The sequence below is a fragment of the Pelecanus crispus genome, chromosome 5, assembly GCF_030463565.1.
Source record: "Pelecanus crispus isolate bPelCri1 chromosome 5, bPelCri1.pri, whole genome shotgun sequence".
Taxonomy (NCBI): domain Eukaryota; kingdom Metazoa; phylum Chordata; class Aves; order Pelecaniformes; family Pelecanidae; genus Pelecanus; species Pelecanus crispus.
Window position 1 is genome coordinate 22,080,603 of NC_134647.1, and position 19,716 is coordinate 22,100,318.

The 19,716-nt window shown below is 36.7% G+C and overlaps 1 protein-coding gene across 5 annotated transcripts in view; it reads right to left on the reverse strand.

Annotated features, from left to right (window-relative positions):
- LOC104032934 (sodium channel protein type 2 subunit alpha) overlaps positions 1 to 13,882 on the reverse strand; it is a 47,041-nt gene extending 33,159 nt beyond the window's left edge. For 3 of the 5 annotated variants that reach the window (XM_075710773.1, XM_075710771.1, XM_075710772.1), the window contains exons 1-10: positions 13,610 to 13,882; positions 11,205 to 11,323; positions 10,804 to 10,893; positions 9,774 to 9,902; positions 9,042 to 9,133; positions 7,925 to 8,161; positions 4,259 to 4,322; positions 2,804 to 2,945; positions 1,741 to 1,947; positions 581 to 871 (exon numbers count right to left, since the gene is read on the reverse strand). In XM_075710773.1, the coding sequence (XP_075566888.1) occupies positions 581 to 871; positions 1,741 to 1,947; positions 2,804 to 2,945; positions 4,259 to 4,322; positions 7,925 to 8,161; positions 9,042 to 9,133; positions 9,774 to 9,902; positions 10,804 to 10,893; positions 11,205 to 11,323; positions 13,610 to 13,882 (1,644 nt within the window). Of the gene's footprint in view, positions 1 to 580; positions 872 to 1,740; positions 1,948 to 2,803; positions 2,946 to 4,258; positions 4,323 to 7,924; positions 8,162 to 9,041; positions 9,134 to 9,232; positions 9,325 to 9,773; positions 9,903 to 10,803; positions 10,894 to 11,204; positions 11,324 to 13,609 lie in introns of all 5 variants that reach the window. The other 2 variants (XM_075710774.1, XM_075710769.1) reach the window with 1 other exon arrangement.
- Between the last annotated feature and the right edge of the window lie 5,834 nt (positions 13,883 to 19,716).

Genomic DNA, 19,716 nt, shown 5'->3' on the forward strand with positions numbered 1-19,716 from the left:
AAAAAAAAAAAAAATATTCCCCAGCAATCTGTCAGTGTTTTCTTTAAAACAGTGCCTTAGGTAGATTTCAGACACATGCACTAGAGATGACAGTCATCTGAATGGGTAAATTTACAGTATACCTAAAACAATTATTGAAGAGAAAAAATGAACATGCAGAAAGCCATAGTAGTTTCCATCTCTGTATTACAGAGAATCAAGACTTCTAGAAATTCTAATGATCTACATAGATCATGCATTATGTTAAAAGATATCAATACCCTTAGTCTTCTACATTGATACATTATACTTAATTTTTCCTTTTATGAATTAAAAAGGGATTTCTATTTCAAATTAACTAGGAAAATGCAATGCTGCTGTGCATGTTAAGACCCACCAGATCCTAAACAATAAAACGAGAGCGATCAAAGCACTTGTTTAGGTACACTCTAGAAAATAATACCAACAGTAAGCTGGTATTTAAAATAATACAACGTTATTTTTCCTTGGTTATATTACTTTGCAAAGTTGCAGTGAAGTTTGCCAGACATTACACTTAACTCACAAACCCCCAAAATGACAACTGCACTATTCACAGTACCTGGTGGGGTGATGTGAATGGCTTCCCATAAGCAAGTCTGTTCCCATCAAAAGAAAAACGGAAACCCTTCCTTCTGATACTGCCATCTGATTCAGATTTTGGAAGCTGTTCATCCTTTGTGCCATCCTCTTCTCCAGAGAGCTCCCTCTGCCTTCTTTTCTTCCTTCTGTTTCTCCTTTCTTTGGCACTTTTTGAGCTAAGCTTGGATGCTTCTGAAGAACTCTCTGAGGGTCCACCAATCTCACTTTCACCGCTGTACTCAGTTATCTCTGCTGCAGCTGCTGCTATTGCCTGCCACAGCAATTATTTAACATGAAGCTTTACAAATCACACCATTTTTTAAAAAGAAGCTATAGTCCTTGTTCCTAAGACTTATATCAAATTACTGCTAGATGTGTGACAAAAGCCTAGATGGATTTGTGCAAAACTTCAAATGGAATTCTTTAATATGAGTAAAAATAAAAGGGCAGTTATGAAAGTTGCCGTCTGAACAGAGTTCTACTTTGCATCTATATCATGGAGTCAGCCTGCATTGTGTACAGCATTGTGCCACAAAGTTCATTCGAAAATACTTGAAAATTAATAAATTTATTAATTAGAATGAATGCAATTGCAAGCAGAAGAGCTAAACATAGTCATACTTCAGTTTATATTAATTTAGTAAACTAATTTTAACTGTTATTGTAAGTAACAGCTTCCTTAAGCTGCTCTTAGGAAAAAAACTTTGGGGTACTACTTCCAGTCTTTGATTCTCTGGTGATAACACAAGTAGCAAAAATTAGTCAGAAATTTATGGATAAGAATATCTTAAACTCTAATCAAGTCTTGACAAGTATTTCACAAATATTGCAATTATTTCTAAGCTAAGAATTTGGAAAATCATCATGACAGGTTATTAGATACTACCCCTAGATAAGAAATATTTATTTTAAAACTATTCTTGTGATTTGGGGAGTACTTTTTGTTCTTAGTTCAGAAACTCATTAACACTTCAGACATTATACATTTGAAAAGCAATAAAAAGCCATAGAGAAAGCAGTCTAAAGTATCTGTGAGGTATGTAAAAGAATGACTTTTTAAATATGTTAATTATTGGTTTTGTTTTGAACGAATAGCATGCAAAGGAATATACTAAAGCTCAAACTCTTGTTAGAAAATACCTGAGCTTCTTCTTGCTGCTTCCTTAACTGTTCAAGCATCTGCTGCAAGTCTGCCTCCCTCTGTTCAGCTTCAACCATAGTTGCTTGATTTTGTTCCTCATAGGACATGGCAACCACAGCCAAAATCAAGTTAATCAAATAGAAGGAACCCAGAAAAATGACCAGAACAAAAAATATCATGTATGTTTTGCCAACAGCTCGTAGTGTCTATAGGAGAAGAAGAGAAATGATCCATCTGGTGAAGACATGCATCAGTTCTGCAGTTCATAAGCATTTACTGAATTTGAAAAGTGCAAAACTACTATTGAGTTGTTCTTCCTTCTGTAATAAGATCATATAAGCTTTCTGAATTATGAAGTAATCAAAATAAAGGGAGCATTCATGTATGTGAAAAACATGTTTGAGGATCATGCTGCTTTGAGACAAACCTCTTGTAATGCCTAATAATCTTGAAAAGGATGTGGGATCAGAGTAATTCATGTCAATCACACATCACAGGTTGGACGCTTAGTATGTTTACCATGTTAATACAAGGCACGCCTTCCCCTTGAAATAACCAAAAGCATTAAAGATGGCACAACTCATTAAATAATTAAAAGATAATATTTATCATAATTAACAGATTTTCACACACGATACAACGAAAAGCTATGGTAAGAAAAGTAATTTATGTCAAGACATGCATTCTTAGTTATCAAAAGTAGGATTCAAAGTACAGAAATTAAGACTCAGATTTTGCTGTCACAGAGTATTTTTACAATTTAAACTCAATATTAAAGTTTTTGAAAATAGAGATCTTATCATGAGGCACAAAATGGAACATACACTGTAAAAATTAAATAAAGGATCAAAAAACCCTCATGTGCCTCTTCAGAAATGGGAGATTCTGTAGCAAGTTGCCCATTTCTGTTTAATTCTGCAACTGAATTTGCTTCCTTTCATAAATACTGTCCATTTTCAATTGCTAACAGTAGCAATGGTATGTGATATAAATATGAATGGCCTTTCCATGTTTGATTTGGGGCCAGTAAGACACTAACAACAATTTTTACTATACACTCACCAGCTGATAAAGATTTTCCCAGTAGTCCTGTGTCATCAGTCGAAACAGTGACAAGAAAGCCCAACTGAATGTGTCAAAGCTAGTATATCCATAGTTGGGGTTTCTACCAGCTTTCACACAGATAAACTCCTCTGGACATTTACTAGGAGGAAAAAAAGGAAAAAGAAAAAAAGAAGTAAAGCAATGCATATAAAAAAATCATGTAACACTAAAATTGTTTTTAAATTATTGTACCTTGAGCTTCTAATGAAGGTTCATTAGATCTAATCTGTGAAGGGGGCTGCTATTTGTGGCTTACATTTTAAAAATTAGTGAGGAAATGAAAAGAATGTTCTTTAAAAAAATCCAGAAAAGAGCAAACAAGTAAATGAAAAATCTCTCTTCCTACCTTCTTTCACTATTATACACAAAACAAAACTTATTCCTAACAGTTTGGTATTACCGCTGCAGATACCTCTTCAGTGGAAACAATGTATTTACTTAACGCAGAGATTCCATAAGGTGAATACTTCCATACAAAAAAAAGAAAGTCAGTAGACATATTTTATGCTAAATTTGTCTATCAGCAGGGTTGGCATACCAGATTTCTTGGTTTCTTCAGGTTTGTGAACTAGTCAAGTCAAATTAACAAATTCCACCAATTCCTCAACAGCAAATAACCATCATAGTGATACTTTTATCTCCTGAAACTGTACATATCAGTTTCGATAGTAGGGGGTCCAATCTTGGTATCAACTGTAGGCACGCTGTTTCAAATATGATTCCATTCTCGAAGGGTAGAAGAGGTTCTTGCCTCCAAAACCTCCATAGAAAGTTACTATAAAAATTTCTTTTCATATATGTGTGTGTATATTAGATGCGTATTTACACACACACATAGAATTATCTGATAGTTACTTACATATATACATGAAATGTTTACAAAAAAAGAAGATTTAAGTCTGTTTTAAAGACATAACCAACAAAAACCAAGGGATGGATTGATATATCATTAGAGTATAGAATTACATGATTTTGTTACAAAGAATTGTCACAAAGAGAGAGGAAGACAGTGCCATGCATGCAGTCCACAGACAGAAGAATCCTGAAGATGTCTTCCCAAAAGTTGGTCATAAGTCCCAGTGCCCCATGCCTATTTTAGAGATGAGAAATGGCATGAAATCCATGATATAGTAGTATGTTCTTCAGTCACTGATAATACAAAATCTACCTGCTGAAATGGAATTTTCCAGTACATAAGAGTTTTTAAAAGAAATTTACAGCAAAGTATTTTCTCATTTAACATTTTTACTCATTCAAGTGGTACTTACTATGAACCACAACCACATATTAGGTTATGTGGTTATGGTTATTATATTAGGTGAAGTTAGGTAGCTAAATGAGCTTTTTATGTTTAGAGTAATATTTTTTACATTTTGTTTAGACAAGTAGTATGTAATTTTCAGTGTACCTTACCCTGCATCTGAGCTATTGCCACAAAGCAGATGATCCTTCTGTCCTTCTATGCGATAGAAATGACCTAAAGAAAAAATAGGAAGCGACATGATTATAAATGGAAGGAGTATTTTTTTTATTTTGTGAGGATGCATCTATGTTCAAGTTATCATGGTTGGAATGTTCATAATCTCCCATTCATGTTTTCCCAGTAATGGGTTCAAAAACTGGCACATCCATACTGGTACGTAAAGTTGCAAAATTAAAGAATGAAATAAAAACACAATGTAAAAATAAAATCCTAGAACAATGATTAGAACAACATAAATTGCACATTCTCTTCTTGAGCCATAGCAAACACTGAATATCCTTCCAAAATCTGATGTTCAATAAATGACAGAAAGAAAGCACAAAGCTTAAAACTCCATTCTTATTCAGTAGGTAGATTGTAATCAGACAATTAAAGCCTATCTTATTTAAAATGGAATTATTTACAATGGCTGGCTAATGGTTTTGAAGACAGAGCAACATTAACTAGCACATCCTGTGACTGAAAATATGAAAGTAGCATTTAAAAGGAAGATGGATGTTCCAATGACAATGTTATAACAGCTGCTGTACTATAAACAACTTTACAGAATTTTTTCTTTCAATTATAAGGTGGTAGCCTTCAGAAATAAAGGCATATATTTGGTTATTAATGATTAACACTTGTGCTGTCCTTAAAAAAAAAAAACAAAAGAAAAAAGGAATACAAACAGAAAGATGACAACAAATTGGGGAAGAAGTTGATATGAGTGAGGGCAGACCCCATTCAGAGGGACGTAGGCAGGCTGGAGGAATGGGCTGACAGGAGACACAAAATTCGGCAAAGACAAATACAGAGTTGCGTTCCTGGGAAGGAAGAGCCCCTTGCAATGACACAGCCTGGGAGCTGACTGGCTGGGGAGCAGGTCTGCAGGAAAGGCACTGGGGGTCTTGGCAGGCAGGCAGCAAGGTGAAGGTGAGCCAGCAGTGAGCCCTGGCAGCCAAGAAGGGCAACAGCCTCCTGGGCTGCATGAACAGAAGCACGGCTAGCAGGGCGAGGGAAGTGACTATCCCCCTCAGCTCAGCACTCGTTAGACTGTACCTAGAATATTGTGTCCAGCTTTGCCCTCCCCCCCTGCAGTGCAAGAAAGACACTGATAAAAGTGGAGCAAGTTCAGCAGAGGGTCACCAAGGTCATGAGAGGACTGGAACATTCACCTTGTGAGGAGAGGCTGAGGGACCTGCCCTTGTTCAGCCTGGAGAAGGGAAGGCTGTGGGGGGACCTGGTAGAAAGCAATTACAAGGAGGTTATCAAGGGGTTATCAAGGGGACAGAGCCAGGTTCTTCTCACTGGTAGGTGGCAGGAGAAACGGGCATAATTTGAAACAAGAGAGGTTCCAACTGGTTATAAGGAGAAACTTTTCACTATGAAGATAGCCAGGCACTGAGATCTAGAAAAGAGACAGGTATCTGGAAAAAACTCTTATCCCAACTAAAATAATCTTCTGCCAGCCTCAATTAATATCCTCAATGTACCTTTCAAGCTGACAAAAGGCTTTAGTTTTCACAGGGTAAAACACTATTGTAGTATTTAAGTAGTCAGACAAAGCCCAGGGGATAAAGTATGTATGAAGATAGGAGGATTCTAAGCCAAACACTTAAATCAAATCTAGTGATGGCAAAATCCTACCATTCAAGAACAGTACATATACAATATTAGAAAAATGATAATCCTATTACTTCCATAGCATCTTTAGAGCTGTCCACATCTCTAAATGTTCAGATGCTAATCTAAATACCATATGCCAATACTTTGACATGTGGATCCAAGACCTACGTGTATCTTTTCAAAAAGTGAACCTGGCCTTGTTCCTTAATAAATGAAAATGCACAGAGGCTAGGAGAAGCCACTAGAGGGTATTACACTCAGTCACAGCTGACCAGCATATGATATGCTGAAAGAAATATTAGGACCCACAACTGAGCCCAGTGAAATTATAATGCAACTGACACATACATATGATTAAGAACAGGTTATATGAGAAAGGAGGAATACAAACACAACTAGATGGAACTGCCTTGCCTGCATCAGCACTCTGTAGAGACTCCCAGCAAAGTCAATGGTTGCAGCACAGGAAGCAACTGACATTCTGGAAGATTTTAGTTCTGTCTTTTAGTTTTAGATTGCTACTTAGTGGGAAATGGAAATAGAGAATATATATACTGTATTTGAAGAGAGAATTCACAAGTGGTTTACAGCATATAAGTTACCAGCCAAAACTGCCCACAAAGCTGATAAATAGCACTATCACCACTTCATTTTCACAACCCTTCTTAGGCAAATAAATAGCTAAAATAACAGATTGCACAGAAAATGTAAATACAGTCACAGAATTTCCAGAACTTTAACAACTCAGAAGTATAGACAGAAAATCTGCAAATACAGAAAAACAGCAGAACTTTAATGTCCATTTTTAAGTAAGGAAGGAAATATGACTCCTCAAAACTCAGCCTATAACAACTGTATTTTCTTTTACTTTTGGGTCAGAGAGGAGGAAAGCTAGCATCCATTATACTACCAATTTCTTTTTACTTAAATATACTACTTTTACAATTAATTACTGAGCAATACCCTGTAAATCCACTTCCAGCACAAACATAAAAATTAATCAATTTTTTTTGCAATTAAAAGTTGTTATACTACATCTCATGGTTCATTGTGTATTACAGCTTTACTGGTGCTATCACTTAAAATGACACAAATTAAAATAAATAAATATCTGTGTGTTTCTGAACCAGCTTGAATGTTATCACTTCAGTCTACAGAGATTAAGACTGTTGAAAAATATCTGGATAAAGATGTCTTTGTCAACTTCCTTAGTAACAACCATCTCCTTCCCCACTAGAATCTCTACTTGCCTAGTGAGTTCTTTATTTCAGAGAGTGCAATTGGTTTCTTACCTCTACCTAATAATAAAAGTAGTTCTTAACTAGGAAATCTCTGATATTTATCTAGTGCTTCTGTCTTATTTATAACCTAAAGATACAAGAAGAGGCTAAGAGAATTGGTTTTGTGCAGCCTTCAGAAGGCTAAGGTGTGTGCATGGGTGTGATCTTCATGCTACCTACAAGTACCACATGTAAGACTGTAATGAAGATGGAGCCTGACTCTTCTCAGAGGCGCATACTGGAAGGATAAGAGGTGACTAGCAAAAGTTTGAGCATGGGAAATTCTGAATTGATACTTAAAAAAGTTACCATGAGACTAGTCAAACACTGGAATAGGCTGCCCAGAGAGGCTGTGGTATCTCAGTCCTTGGAGATATTAAAAACTTGACTGGACATGGCACTGAGCAGTCTGCTCTAACTGGACCTGCAGCTGAGTAGCAGCTGGTCTGGATGACTGCAGAGATCCTGTCCAACCTGCATGATTCTGTGATTCTAAAACCAACCTAACCCTACAAATACATTTCTAAGCGCAGTGAATGGAAAGAACAATCATGTCAACATGAGTTTGGGATGCGATACATAAAAATCCCTACTCTTTGTCACCCTGTTTAACTGATTTTTATCTTTAGCCTATAGTATGAAACAGTAATAGCGCGCGCACGTGTGTGTTTATACAGAAAAATTGTAGCAAGTTACAACAGTATTTCTTACTTTCATTCTCAATGTATGCTGTCCAATCAAACACTGTACCATTGAAGTATGGAGATAGGTATTTTTCAAAAGATGTTGAATTTTCTGATGGCCATAACAAGCATTTATTCTTCAAGTTGCCCATGAACAGCTGCAGTCCTATTAGTGCAAATACACTCAGGCAAAACACAGTCAAAATCATTACATCTGAGAGCTTCTTCACAGACTGAATTAAGGCTCCAACAATAGTCTTCAAGCCTGCAAACAGAGGCAGATTTTTATTATAATATTAAATATTTGCCTAAGCTAAAATGAAATGTGAACTACTCCAACACACTATTAAATATCATGCACAGCTTCACAAAAATAGTCTTAAAATACTTTCCAAAGGAAAAAGGTAGCAATAAGTCTCATTGTTCCTGACAAATTAATTTGAAAATATTAATGAAAATGAATGGTACACATTCCAAAGCACCTGCTCTTCAAATGAAGTAGTAATTTTTCATTCATGCTCTCTATACATATAAACTACATGTAAAGAAAATTGTTCATTTTACTTTCTTCTTGATGCCTCTTGCTCCAAACCTTTGCCAGTGTTCTATTCCAATACACAATATATTGGTTCTGTAACAGCAAGCAAAAGCAGAACACAATTGCATTGCAGTAGAAATTTTAATGATTGCATTCTATTGCATCCTATTCAACTGGAGGTGGGGTTTGGTTTGGTGAAGATAGGCATCAAAGTAATAAATACAACATGCAAATCCCATGCTACTCTTTATTATCTTATTCCTTTGTCTTTGTCAGGGATTCAACTTTTACAAGACGACTGAAATTTTCAATCCCAAATGTCTTCAATAAATAGGAACATTCACATTAGTAAGAGAAAAATGAAAAGGATTAATTTTGATCCTTAATGTGGGAGAGAAAATTTGACATCATGAAACGGAAATATACACAGGCTATGTAATTCAATTTCTCATGCAAGAATGTATTAAACTCTGCGGCTGAGTGTTTTAGAGAATTAGAAAAAGGAATCAAATTGAAGTTAACACTAAAACCTGGATGCTTCTGTTAAAAATATGAGTTCGGCTTCTGTGGAATTTCAGTCAGCCTCAGTGTTTAACCTAGCTCTCACCTGGAATGACTGATATTGTTTTCAAAGCTCGGAGAACTCTGAATGTTCTCAGTGCTGAGACATTGCCCAGGTCCACAAACTCTGTCACATATCTGTAGTGAGGGATTCCACACACAAACACAATGACAGCACACACAAAATTAAACAGAGGTGATGTAGAGGGCCTACCATTTTACACAGTTACTTCTTACCTGGGATTACAGAAATAGTTTTCAAAGCTCTCAATACTCTGAAAGTTCGAAGAGCTGAAACATTGCCTAGGCTTACAAATTCTGTTATATACCTGTAGGATTAAATCACAATTGTTCAGAATTAAGCTAGAGTGTACACTACTTACCTGGACCTGTAATCCAGACTATTTTTTTTTGGAAGAGGCAACTTTAAATGAAAGACTTGCATTCATATTTTCCTGTTTCAATTAAATTTTCCCTAAGAAACACACCCTTAAGTATTTCCATTGAATGCAAATTAAAAATGAAATGGTTTTCCCTGATTTTATTGTTTAAATACTATTTAAAACTGATTGTTCAGTGGTAAGTTCTCTTTCGTACTGTGGAATAGTCCACTAATTCTGCTGTGTGCTACATTAGTGTAAAATACTAGAATGGAAAAAGTTGAAACACAATTCAACTACAATTCATTTTAAATGAGCTATGATAACCCCAAAAAAATTATTACAGGTTCAAAAAAAGTTCTAACTGATATTTACTTAAAAAGAAATTATATACTTACGCAAAGGAAATGACAACAAAATCAAGCCAGTTCCAGGGGTCACGAAGGCAAGTAAAATCATTTATACAGAAGCCTCTTGCAAGGATTTTTACCAGAAATTCAAAAGTATAAATTCCAGTGAAAGTGTACCTATGAGAAAACATCCGAGCAAGTTAATGATTGTCGTTCAGTGATACAACATCACAGGCATAAAGGAAAACCACTCAAAAACAGTGGTTAGTACATGCACTGTAATAGCAGTTCCAAACTCATATAAACTATGACTGTTTTCCAACCATTCTTCCACAAGATAATTGGATTATTTTTTTTTAATGTATTTTATCTGAAACATATTTTTTCCGTTTCTGGCATATAAGATTTTGAATTTTCAGCACAAATAATAATAATCATGACTAACATGAAGAAAATATTTTTGCTCAAATAAAAATTTCAGCATGGTTGCCATTTCAGAAATAAAATTCATGGGTAAGTGAAACCTAGCATTTACTAAAGTTACTTGATGGCTGACCAGGTAGACTTGAGAATGTCAAACAATAATCCTCAGCAGAGGTATTTTCTTTAACGAGGGTGTTTATGCCACTTTTAGATTTTGTTACACAAAATAAAGGTGCTTCATAGGGGCTACAGAAAGCATCTTCCATGCTGAAAAGCAGTAGTTTCAGGTTGAATGGCTATTGTCTTCCTTTTTTTTTTTTTTTCCCCTTTTTTTTCTTTTTTTTAATAAAAATGCTAAAGGAACAGCTTAAGAGGGAGAATGCATAAAAACATTAGTTGTACACACGTTCTGAACAAGAGTATTAATCAGAGTTTTGCTCAGAGAAAAAAGTTAACAATATCACAGCTTCTTTCATTCCTAGAGCTTGAGGGTCTATGCTGCGTTGAGTTGCAGCTAGGATCAAACTCCAGGCTAGAAAAAGGAGAATACTGGTATCGCACACAAGGGTAAGTAAAACTACATGATCTAGCTCTTAATTTAGCTTTTCATTTTTAAACCACTTAAAAAATCATTAGCTAATTTAAGTATACTTACTCTACATTCTTTGTCCACTCTGGAAGGTTATTCCATGTCATAAATACACAGTTTGTCAAAATAGTGAGCATAATGAGCATGCTGAACAACGTTGACTGTAGTTAAGGAACATAGGGTTTTTTAATGCTGAATTTGCATCATACAAAACATGAGGAATTGACCAGGCTATAGAATACTGACAACATATATGATACAAATCAGTATACTATCACTAGCAATGTCATAAATAATGCAAAGATGTTTCACAATAATGATGGCTATACCACTAAGTCTGTAATCCAGGCATACATCTCTTCCTCTGAATTTAATCAGAGGGTTAAAGTGACAAGTCTTAGCTCTGATTCATTTTGAGAGAAAGAATTAAGGGCAGGAACACAAAACAAACCACTTGAAAAGGATATGAATGAACCAAAATCTTAATAGCTATTCTTCTAATTATATTGAAAGGAGATAAAAGGTACAAGGCAGGTGTGGCACTGAACCTGAAGATTGTCTTCCCTTTATTCAATACTATAAATGTCTTTAAAAAAAACAAAAAGGGGGGGGGGGCGACAGGAAATAGGAAATTAAGGATACACGTTAGCAACCTTGCCATAAGTAGAGGCTGCAGTTATGCAGATGTAAGCAGTCAAATTTATTTTCAGTAGAATTACACAAGCAAATATCAGATTATAAATTTTCACATGAGCAATGAAAACTGAACACGATGCATTCTTTGTCTCTGTGCTCTTAAACAAAATCTGCATTTCAGCATTTTCCAGGATTATGTAATTACATTAAAAATATAGTTAAAAATTTGTCATTTTTAACATTAAAAAATAGTCCAGCTATATTATTTGCACTTCAGATCAAAGCTGGCAATGTGAAACAAAGCACCTAATTAACCATTTTTGGACACTTACGAGCAACTATTTAACCATTTCAGCACTTTAAAACTGCTTCTGAGGTGAGACATCCTTGGCTTTTAAAGGCTTTACTGCCTTTGTTGCCTGTGCAGTCATCACTAGTACCATTTATGCAACCATTTTTGATTTTGACTAGGAGACACAATGAAAATGTTATCTAATGAAATTTTAATTCAATCTACATCTTATGATTATTCTCCCAAAAGGCTAATATCCAGAAATAAGCAGGTTTTAACATTGAATCCTTCTGTTTTCTAATGATATTCTATTGTAAAAGAAATAAATCATTTGACAGTACCATTCGTGAAGCTGAAACAACAAAATCTAAAATAACAACTAAAAAAACTACACCTGATTATTGGTCTTCAACATTCTGTACTAGAAAAAACACTGCTTTAACTTGGTTGCTTCTTACAGAGATAATATAGCTCTTTGGTCACTTACATGCAAGATACTAATCTGTTGATTATCCAGTACTTCATTTCAAGAACCTGTTCTATGTTTTTAATTTAACAAGCATTTTATTAATTTACACAATAAAATAACCACTCACTGCTTATTTTGTACCGCCTTTTTAATATAAACTCAATTTTGCTTTCATTCTGAACATCATTCCACTCCTCATGCCTACATAAACCCATCTTTTCTTCATCTGTACTTGCCAAAGTCATCACCCTTCCTCTTTTCTCCTCTTGTTACTATTATATCTATAAAAGCAACTGAGTCGCATTAGAGTACACATATATACATATATTTAGATTTTGTCTTCAGGTCTATATTGCGCCTGTTACACAGGCCCAATATTGAAACTCAAAGTACACAGTTTCAGTGTTTATACTCAGTCCCATGTGAGAAGTGAATGTGGGGCTACTCACATGAATGTTATTTTTATACTGTTTTGCTGAACTGAAACCGAGCCACAAATCCTCTTTTACATTAAACAAAACCACAGCATTTATATAAAATTTCTGGGAAAACTTTGCATCCATGCAGATGTGAAGTGATTCTCAGAGGAATGATGCAGAGGCTTTCAAGAACTTCCTTGCTCTGTAACATACTATTACTGAGGGCATATGACCTCAAATTGTCCTACCAGTGTACTGTCTTCATGTTCCTCATGGGGCAGTGCGGGGAAGGATTACTCACTGGGGAATTGGTATGAAAATCCTGATGATTAAATCCTGATGATTAAAATCATCAGGAAAAACTAACTGGCCAGAAAAATCAAATCCTCCCCATGAGACTCAGAACAGTTGCAGTGGTCCTGAAGCAAACCCTAGCATAATGAACTCACATCTGTAAGCGACACAGGCTGTTACTGATCCACAGAAATCACATCACATGAAGCTGGCAATATGTGATAATATTTTTTTTTCTGACTTATGTCCCTCCCTAGTCAAATAGACTTTACCCTTTAACTTTTTGTAAAACAAATTTCTATGAGATTTCAAGGAATGCTTGACAGTCAATTGTTTTGACAGATGACTGAATGAGCACTTTGTCCAAAGACTACCCTACTGAACTAGATCCCAGGTACTGTCTATGTTTCCTAGAAACCCAAGGAACCGAGCAGCCAGACAGAAAGGAAGTTTTCAAATGCTTCAGCATTCAATCAGATTTGAAGAGATTAAAGGACATCTAATACAAAATCCACTAACTCAAAATATCATCATAAGAACACCTTAGATATTAAAAGAAAAGGTCTTTAAAAAAAAAAAAAAGGCAACTTAAGCAGAAGAGTTAGAGTCATACTTACAGTGTATTCGAAATAATTACCATGATACCACATACTGTATAATACTTTCAACCAGGGCTTCTGACTACCTCCACACCAGAGCATTTTATCACTCTATATACTTCACAGGAGTGTTCTAATTACACTCTTAGTATAAAACACTTACTTTTTTATTCATATAATATGGATCCAGGTCCTCCAGGGGTTCAGACACCATTCCTGGAGGAATATCACCATAAATAAATGGCAGTGTCTTTCCTGCCTCCAAGTCACTACTTGGCTTTGGGTGACTTTCTTCATGACCACCATCATCTTTATGCTCATCTTTGTCACAATGAGACCTTTCATCAGCAATACGTTTTTCAATAGCTGCAAGAGATTCTTTGGTGAAATAGAAGAAGCTGTCAGATCCTGGTGGTACCAGCATAGCCTGTGCCATCTTTTCATTATGCAAACTTTAAATGCTTTTGGGCTCTTGTGCAAGATCCTAGGAGAACATGAGAAAAAAATAAACAGAAAATAGAGGGCAATGGCAACAAAAATCCGCAAATAATAGCTTTTGGTGTAGTCATCAGCTGACTCTTTTCTAATTCTAAAGCACTGTAGCAAGAAGTATTTGAATAAATTGTCAGATACTTAATAGAAAATTAGCTACCTTAGCTTTCCTAAAGTAACAACATGGCAAACAGACACAAGTGATGAGATAAAGAAAAAAATGAAAGGGGAAAAAAAAAAAAAAGATCAAATTTGCATACAGTTTTTCAACTCAGGTTAATACAAACCTCGTAACAAGATAAAAGGAAAAACATTCTTGCTTTCCCGAGCCTAAACACCTTATGGTGAAAAGTAAGAAACGTGTTAACACGGCTAGTACTGCAGTCAATGGTTACAAGTTCTAACATACGGATTTATACATCAAGTTGGCAGAGTACCTTAAAAAAACTTGCAACTTACATTACAAACGTAGAAAGAAAAAACATGCCCTTTCTACTACTCTTTTCATTTCTGATGGCAACACTACTCCATCTGGTGGCTTCTACTATGCTTGCTAAACTAATGTTTCTATTATACTATTAGACAGGTAATAAACACATCCTATATTTAAAGCCATATGCACAAGCAGAAAGCAATTGGACTCAAGTTTAGTCTTTCCCCTTTTGGGTCTGCTGACTTGCATCTTCCTGATTTTTAATTGTAATTTTGGTGGTGCTATGCTCCGTAATTAAGGAAGTTATGATGGATGAAGGGGTTTAGATTTATACAAAAAATGTGGCATACTCTCCCCAAAGTTACAGTACTCTCTCTGAGGCCAGACATATTTTCGAAAGACCTAAAAATAATAAAATTATTAGATTACAACGAACAATAACTTTTCAATAGACCACTTCTATCTACGTTTCTATTTTCTACAGTGAGAGCACAGTTAACACCCATGGGCGCAACATATTCAGAACAAACCAATTTTATGAACACAGACAAAATGGAGCCCAGTCCTGCTTGCTGACGTCAGTAAGTGTTGTAGGCCTCTGTCAACGCAACATTGTGGTGGGCTGACCCTGGCTGGCTGCCAGACTCCCAGCCAGCTGCACTCCCACTCCCGCTCCTCAAAAGCGGTGCGGGGGAGAATACAGTGAAAAAGCATTTGCGTCGAGATAAAGACAGGGAGACCACTTACCAATTACTGTCACGGGCAAAACAGACCTGACTTGGGGAAAAATAATTTTTTGCCAATTAAAATAGGTTTGGATGGTGAGGAACAAAGACAAAAACTAAAAGAACTTCCCCCCCACTTGCCCCTTTTTTCCAGGCTCAACTTCACTCCTTCATTCTCAACTCCTATACCTCCTCCCTCTCCGAGTGGCACAGGGAGGGTAGGGAATGGGGCTGGGGTCCGACCACTGCGGTTCCCCTCTGCCACTCCTTCCTCCTCACATTTTTCTCCTGCTCCAGCGTGGATCCTTCCCACAGGCTGCAGGGCTTCAGGATGAGACTGCTGCAACACGGGCTCTCCACGTGCCACAGTTCCTTCAAAAAACACCCACCTGCTCCAGCACAGGCTGCAGTGTGGAGACCTGCCCTGGCATGCTCTTCCACGCAGGGAAGTACCTGTTTCACCATGGCCTGTCCCACAAGCTTCAGGAGAATCTGCTCCAGTGCCTGGAGCCCCTCCGCCCCCTCCTTCTTCACTGCCCTTGGTGCTCACAGGGCAGTTTCTCACACCTTTTTCCTCACAGTGAGGTGTGGTGTTTCGCCCGTTCTTGGATGTGTCTTCCCACAGGTGCCACCATCTTGGCTGAGGGGCTCAGCTGTGCCCTGCCGTGGGTCCGCTGGCACCGGCCAGAACCATCAGTGCCCGCACAGGGCGGCCCCGGCCGCTCCTCGCAGAGGCTGCCCCTGCAGCCCCCCCACCGAAGCGGGTGGTGCCACAGACATCCCGTACAGAAATATGGTGCATCCTGGTCAGGGCGCTGTAAGGCCTAATCCCCCAAAAGAAAAAAACCTGAAGCGGATTTAGGTGAGTTGCGCCATTTGCTTCTGTCACCAAAAATGGCACAGACTGATCCTGTTCTACCCAGGAGGTGAGAGTTGGCTAAAGACGTAACTTTCCAATCACACTCTAAGCTCAACAGTAGGGGTGTGCTGGAAAGGAAAAAAATTGATGACATAAATTTTCATGAAGTGTAACAGCTCTGAAGTCATTTAACACATGACACCATGAATCCCAGCAATCTGCCTTTTCTAGGTCAACTTTTAGGTCAACTTAACATTTGTTGAGGAAATTTTCTATTTTTTAACAATTTTCCAGCAGAAACTAAATTCTCATGGACACGCAACCTAACATTACACGAGCCATCTCTTCCTCAAAATTAGCCACTCAAGGGTATGCAGAGACTTGAAATCCCTGCTCCTTCAGCTGAGCTACAACAGCTTCTGAGTACTTACCAAATAGTTACCATGACAGAAGACACAAAAAAGGGGTCTTTGCACAGGCTAGTAAAGAGATGAGAATTTTCCTAATAGCTAGCTACAGAAATCAGCCATTTTTTATGTCAGCCACAAAGCACTTTAGGAAAACACAGAAATGTTTTTTCTCTGGAACAGAAAGCCCGAGAATGCCTAGTCTTCCCTCATTTATTAAAAACTGAATAATCCAATCCATGTCATCTTAAAGTGATTCACCGTTCTCAAATGAAAGGTTTGATTGTTGTTTAGCCTTCTCCAGAGAACCCTTCTCAAATCCGTAATACCAGTGACCCTGAAGATCTGCCCAGCCATGCTTGGACTGAGAACCAGCTGTGTCTCAAAAGGTGCTTGTCCTTCAGAAGCTGGATGACATCTGTGGCTCTAAATACCCAGGGAACACACACCAGCAAAATGGGAGAGAGATCTGCCTTACAAGGAAGGACACCAGGATCCTTTTCCATAAGCTTCATTTTTACCTACGAGCTAAAGTAATCAATCCAAGTATTATTTGGTGCCCTTATGTAATTTACTTAGCTTACAACTCTGATTTTCAGAAATAACATTGGGGGGGGGGGGGGGGGGGTATTATCTGCTTCGTTATTTGCAAGCTGAAAATTCACAAGGATTTTCTTAGTGCGAGCAGCCATGTCTATTTAATTTTTTTTTTTTAAGTCAAGGAAAGTTCTTACTAGCAGGGGCTTTTTCCTACACCAAGGAGGTAGCAGTATGTAGGTTGTCCAAAAAAACCCCATTTCTATATGGTATATTAACCAATACTGTATGTGTTGTAACAATTCTGAGGACTGCACTTACATAAAATTTGCCTTTTCTGTATTGAGTGATGCAAACTACAGTTAATATATATGCAGCTACATGTAATCAGTCTACGCACACACAGCTATTATCTAAAATGGTTACATGGTTGCACAAACTTTTTAGAGTCTGAAGAGACAAGAGAGCAAGATCTACAGCCATTAGAACAATTTCCATCTTAAAACCAAATAAAATAGGAGCTGTACACACAGTGCTGCCCTGTTACAGTCATGCTGCCCTTTATGGGCTAAATACAATAAAGGATTTTCAGCACATCTACACACCACTGACCAGTCCACCACCTACGAACAAGTAAGGGCATACTTGGCAGTCTAAGAAATACTTATGCAACTTCATGTTTTGATTACTATCTTCAGAAACAAACACGTCAGCAAAAAGAAAAGGGAGACCATCTTGGAGAATAAGACTAATATATACCATATCTCATTACTCAGAGAAAGACTTTACAAAACTTGAAAAACAGTTTTCTAGTCAACTTTATGAATGTAGACTCAGAAGGTGATGAATACGATGCCTGCAGAAACTACTTGTTATCAAACACGTACTTGACAAATGTCACTAACTGTTATGCCTATCTATGCATTTAGGCTAAATTTACTCTTTAGAAGTCTATAATATGTAAAACTAAAAGTTCACGACTGTTCATTTTACCAAATACCACTATGGTCTTACGGCAGTTTTTCTGAGTTGTTATACGTTATCAGAATGAAAACCACTCTTTCCCCTTGCATGTTCATCTTCCACTGGTTTACTCAGCAAGGCTTAAGCAGTATCCTTAGGGCTGAGATGAACTCCAGTACTTCTCTCTAGAGACACCATAGTCAATGACTGCAGCACATCTCTGTGTTAACATAAAACAGAAAAAAGTTCTTTTCCAACACATATCAGGAATCTCTTCTATTACTGACTTACACTAGCAACCTAAACACGATGCATGCTTGGAAAAAAACCCACACCTATTAAACACATCTTGAGTTACAGTTCAGTGACCGTATTTCCTTGTTGTGACTTTTTTAAAGTACTGAAAATATATAAACTCTGTAGCATTGTGGAGCAAACTGATGCCATTTTATATCATTACCTCATGGAAATCAGTTTATCCAAGCAAGAAATGGAGTGAAAAAAAATTATGAAGATGGATGGATTGGTTTAATGACTTAAATGTTCTCCCTCTCTTCTGCAATCTTGATGGCTTCTCTATTACAAACTAAGAGGTAATAACAAATCAAATCAGAAAACAAGAAAGAATGTGAATCCTGAAGAAACTAAAACTGACAACCCTCCCCTGCCAAAACCCCACAAAGGTCCTTCTGAAAGCTTCCACACACACACCCAAAAAACCCCATCACCAACAGTAAAAAACAAAAACCAACACGTAAAACCCCGTTTTCTCAGCTTACTGTTAAGAAATAGGCTTCTAATCCAACACGACTATATTGTGCACATAAGCCTGAATGGAGACTCTCTCCATGAGGCAGGACAGAAAAAGCAAGTTATAAATGAAAGATTACAGACAACTGCTGCATATCACTGACTATCTAGTAGCACAGCACTAGAAGTGAACTCCTGGGTCCAGGAATGAGCCAGTAACAACTAATGATACTAATGTCAACATTAATATATTCTTATGGATTATGGTTGAATAGGCAAGAATTATTTTTAAATGATCTTTTAAAATATATTTTTAATATGTATATGAAGAAAAGCATCAGGGTCATATTTATGTCATTTTAGAAACAGTACATCTCTTTTATCACTCCATTTTCTGCATTTGACATGCAAACAGAACGCCACTCCAATACATTCTCCACCAAGTTGTATTAAATCTAGTCTTATATTATTGTACAGGTAGAAGTTTGAGATTTTGAGCTTGAGTCCACTGGGCTAAAAAAGAAAAAGCATAAAGACATTGTTTATATTTTCTATAGGAATCTACAAAATGTTTATTTTAACTTTTACAAAAATAATGGTCAAGCTTAGACCCAAGCCATACAGCAACAAACCCTCAGTACTGAGGAAATGTGTTTCCCATACAGACATAGTATATTTAACTTCAAATTTTTCAGAATTAGAAACAACACATCTGCTCTTACTACTCTGTATTCCATAGCATAATGATGAATTTTTACAATATTATTTTCAATGTTCTCTGTACTATGGTACATTTCATAGTGCTATTTGAAAAACTTGAATAAGTGTTCAGCATACTAAAGAAGCCATGTGAAATTACTAAGTCTTGATAACCATGTAAGTCTCACATGTATGAAAACTAATTACAAATAAGAAGCTACTACCATGACAGTCGGGTGAAGATGTACAGTGAAATTCAGTTAGGCAAATATCAAATTTGATGAGTCACAAGCAAACCTACAAAGATTTTCTTTGCTATGCTCTTTTTTGTGCACGTATGTGTATAAAAGAATATGGCTTTTTTTCAGGGGTATTGAATTTTACTATGTAAATTAAGACTTGCAT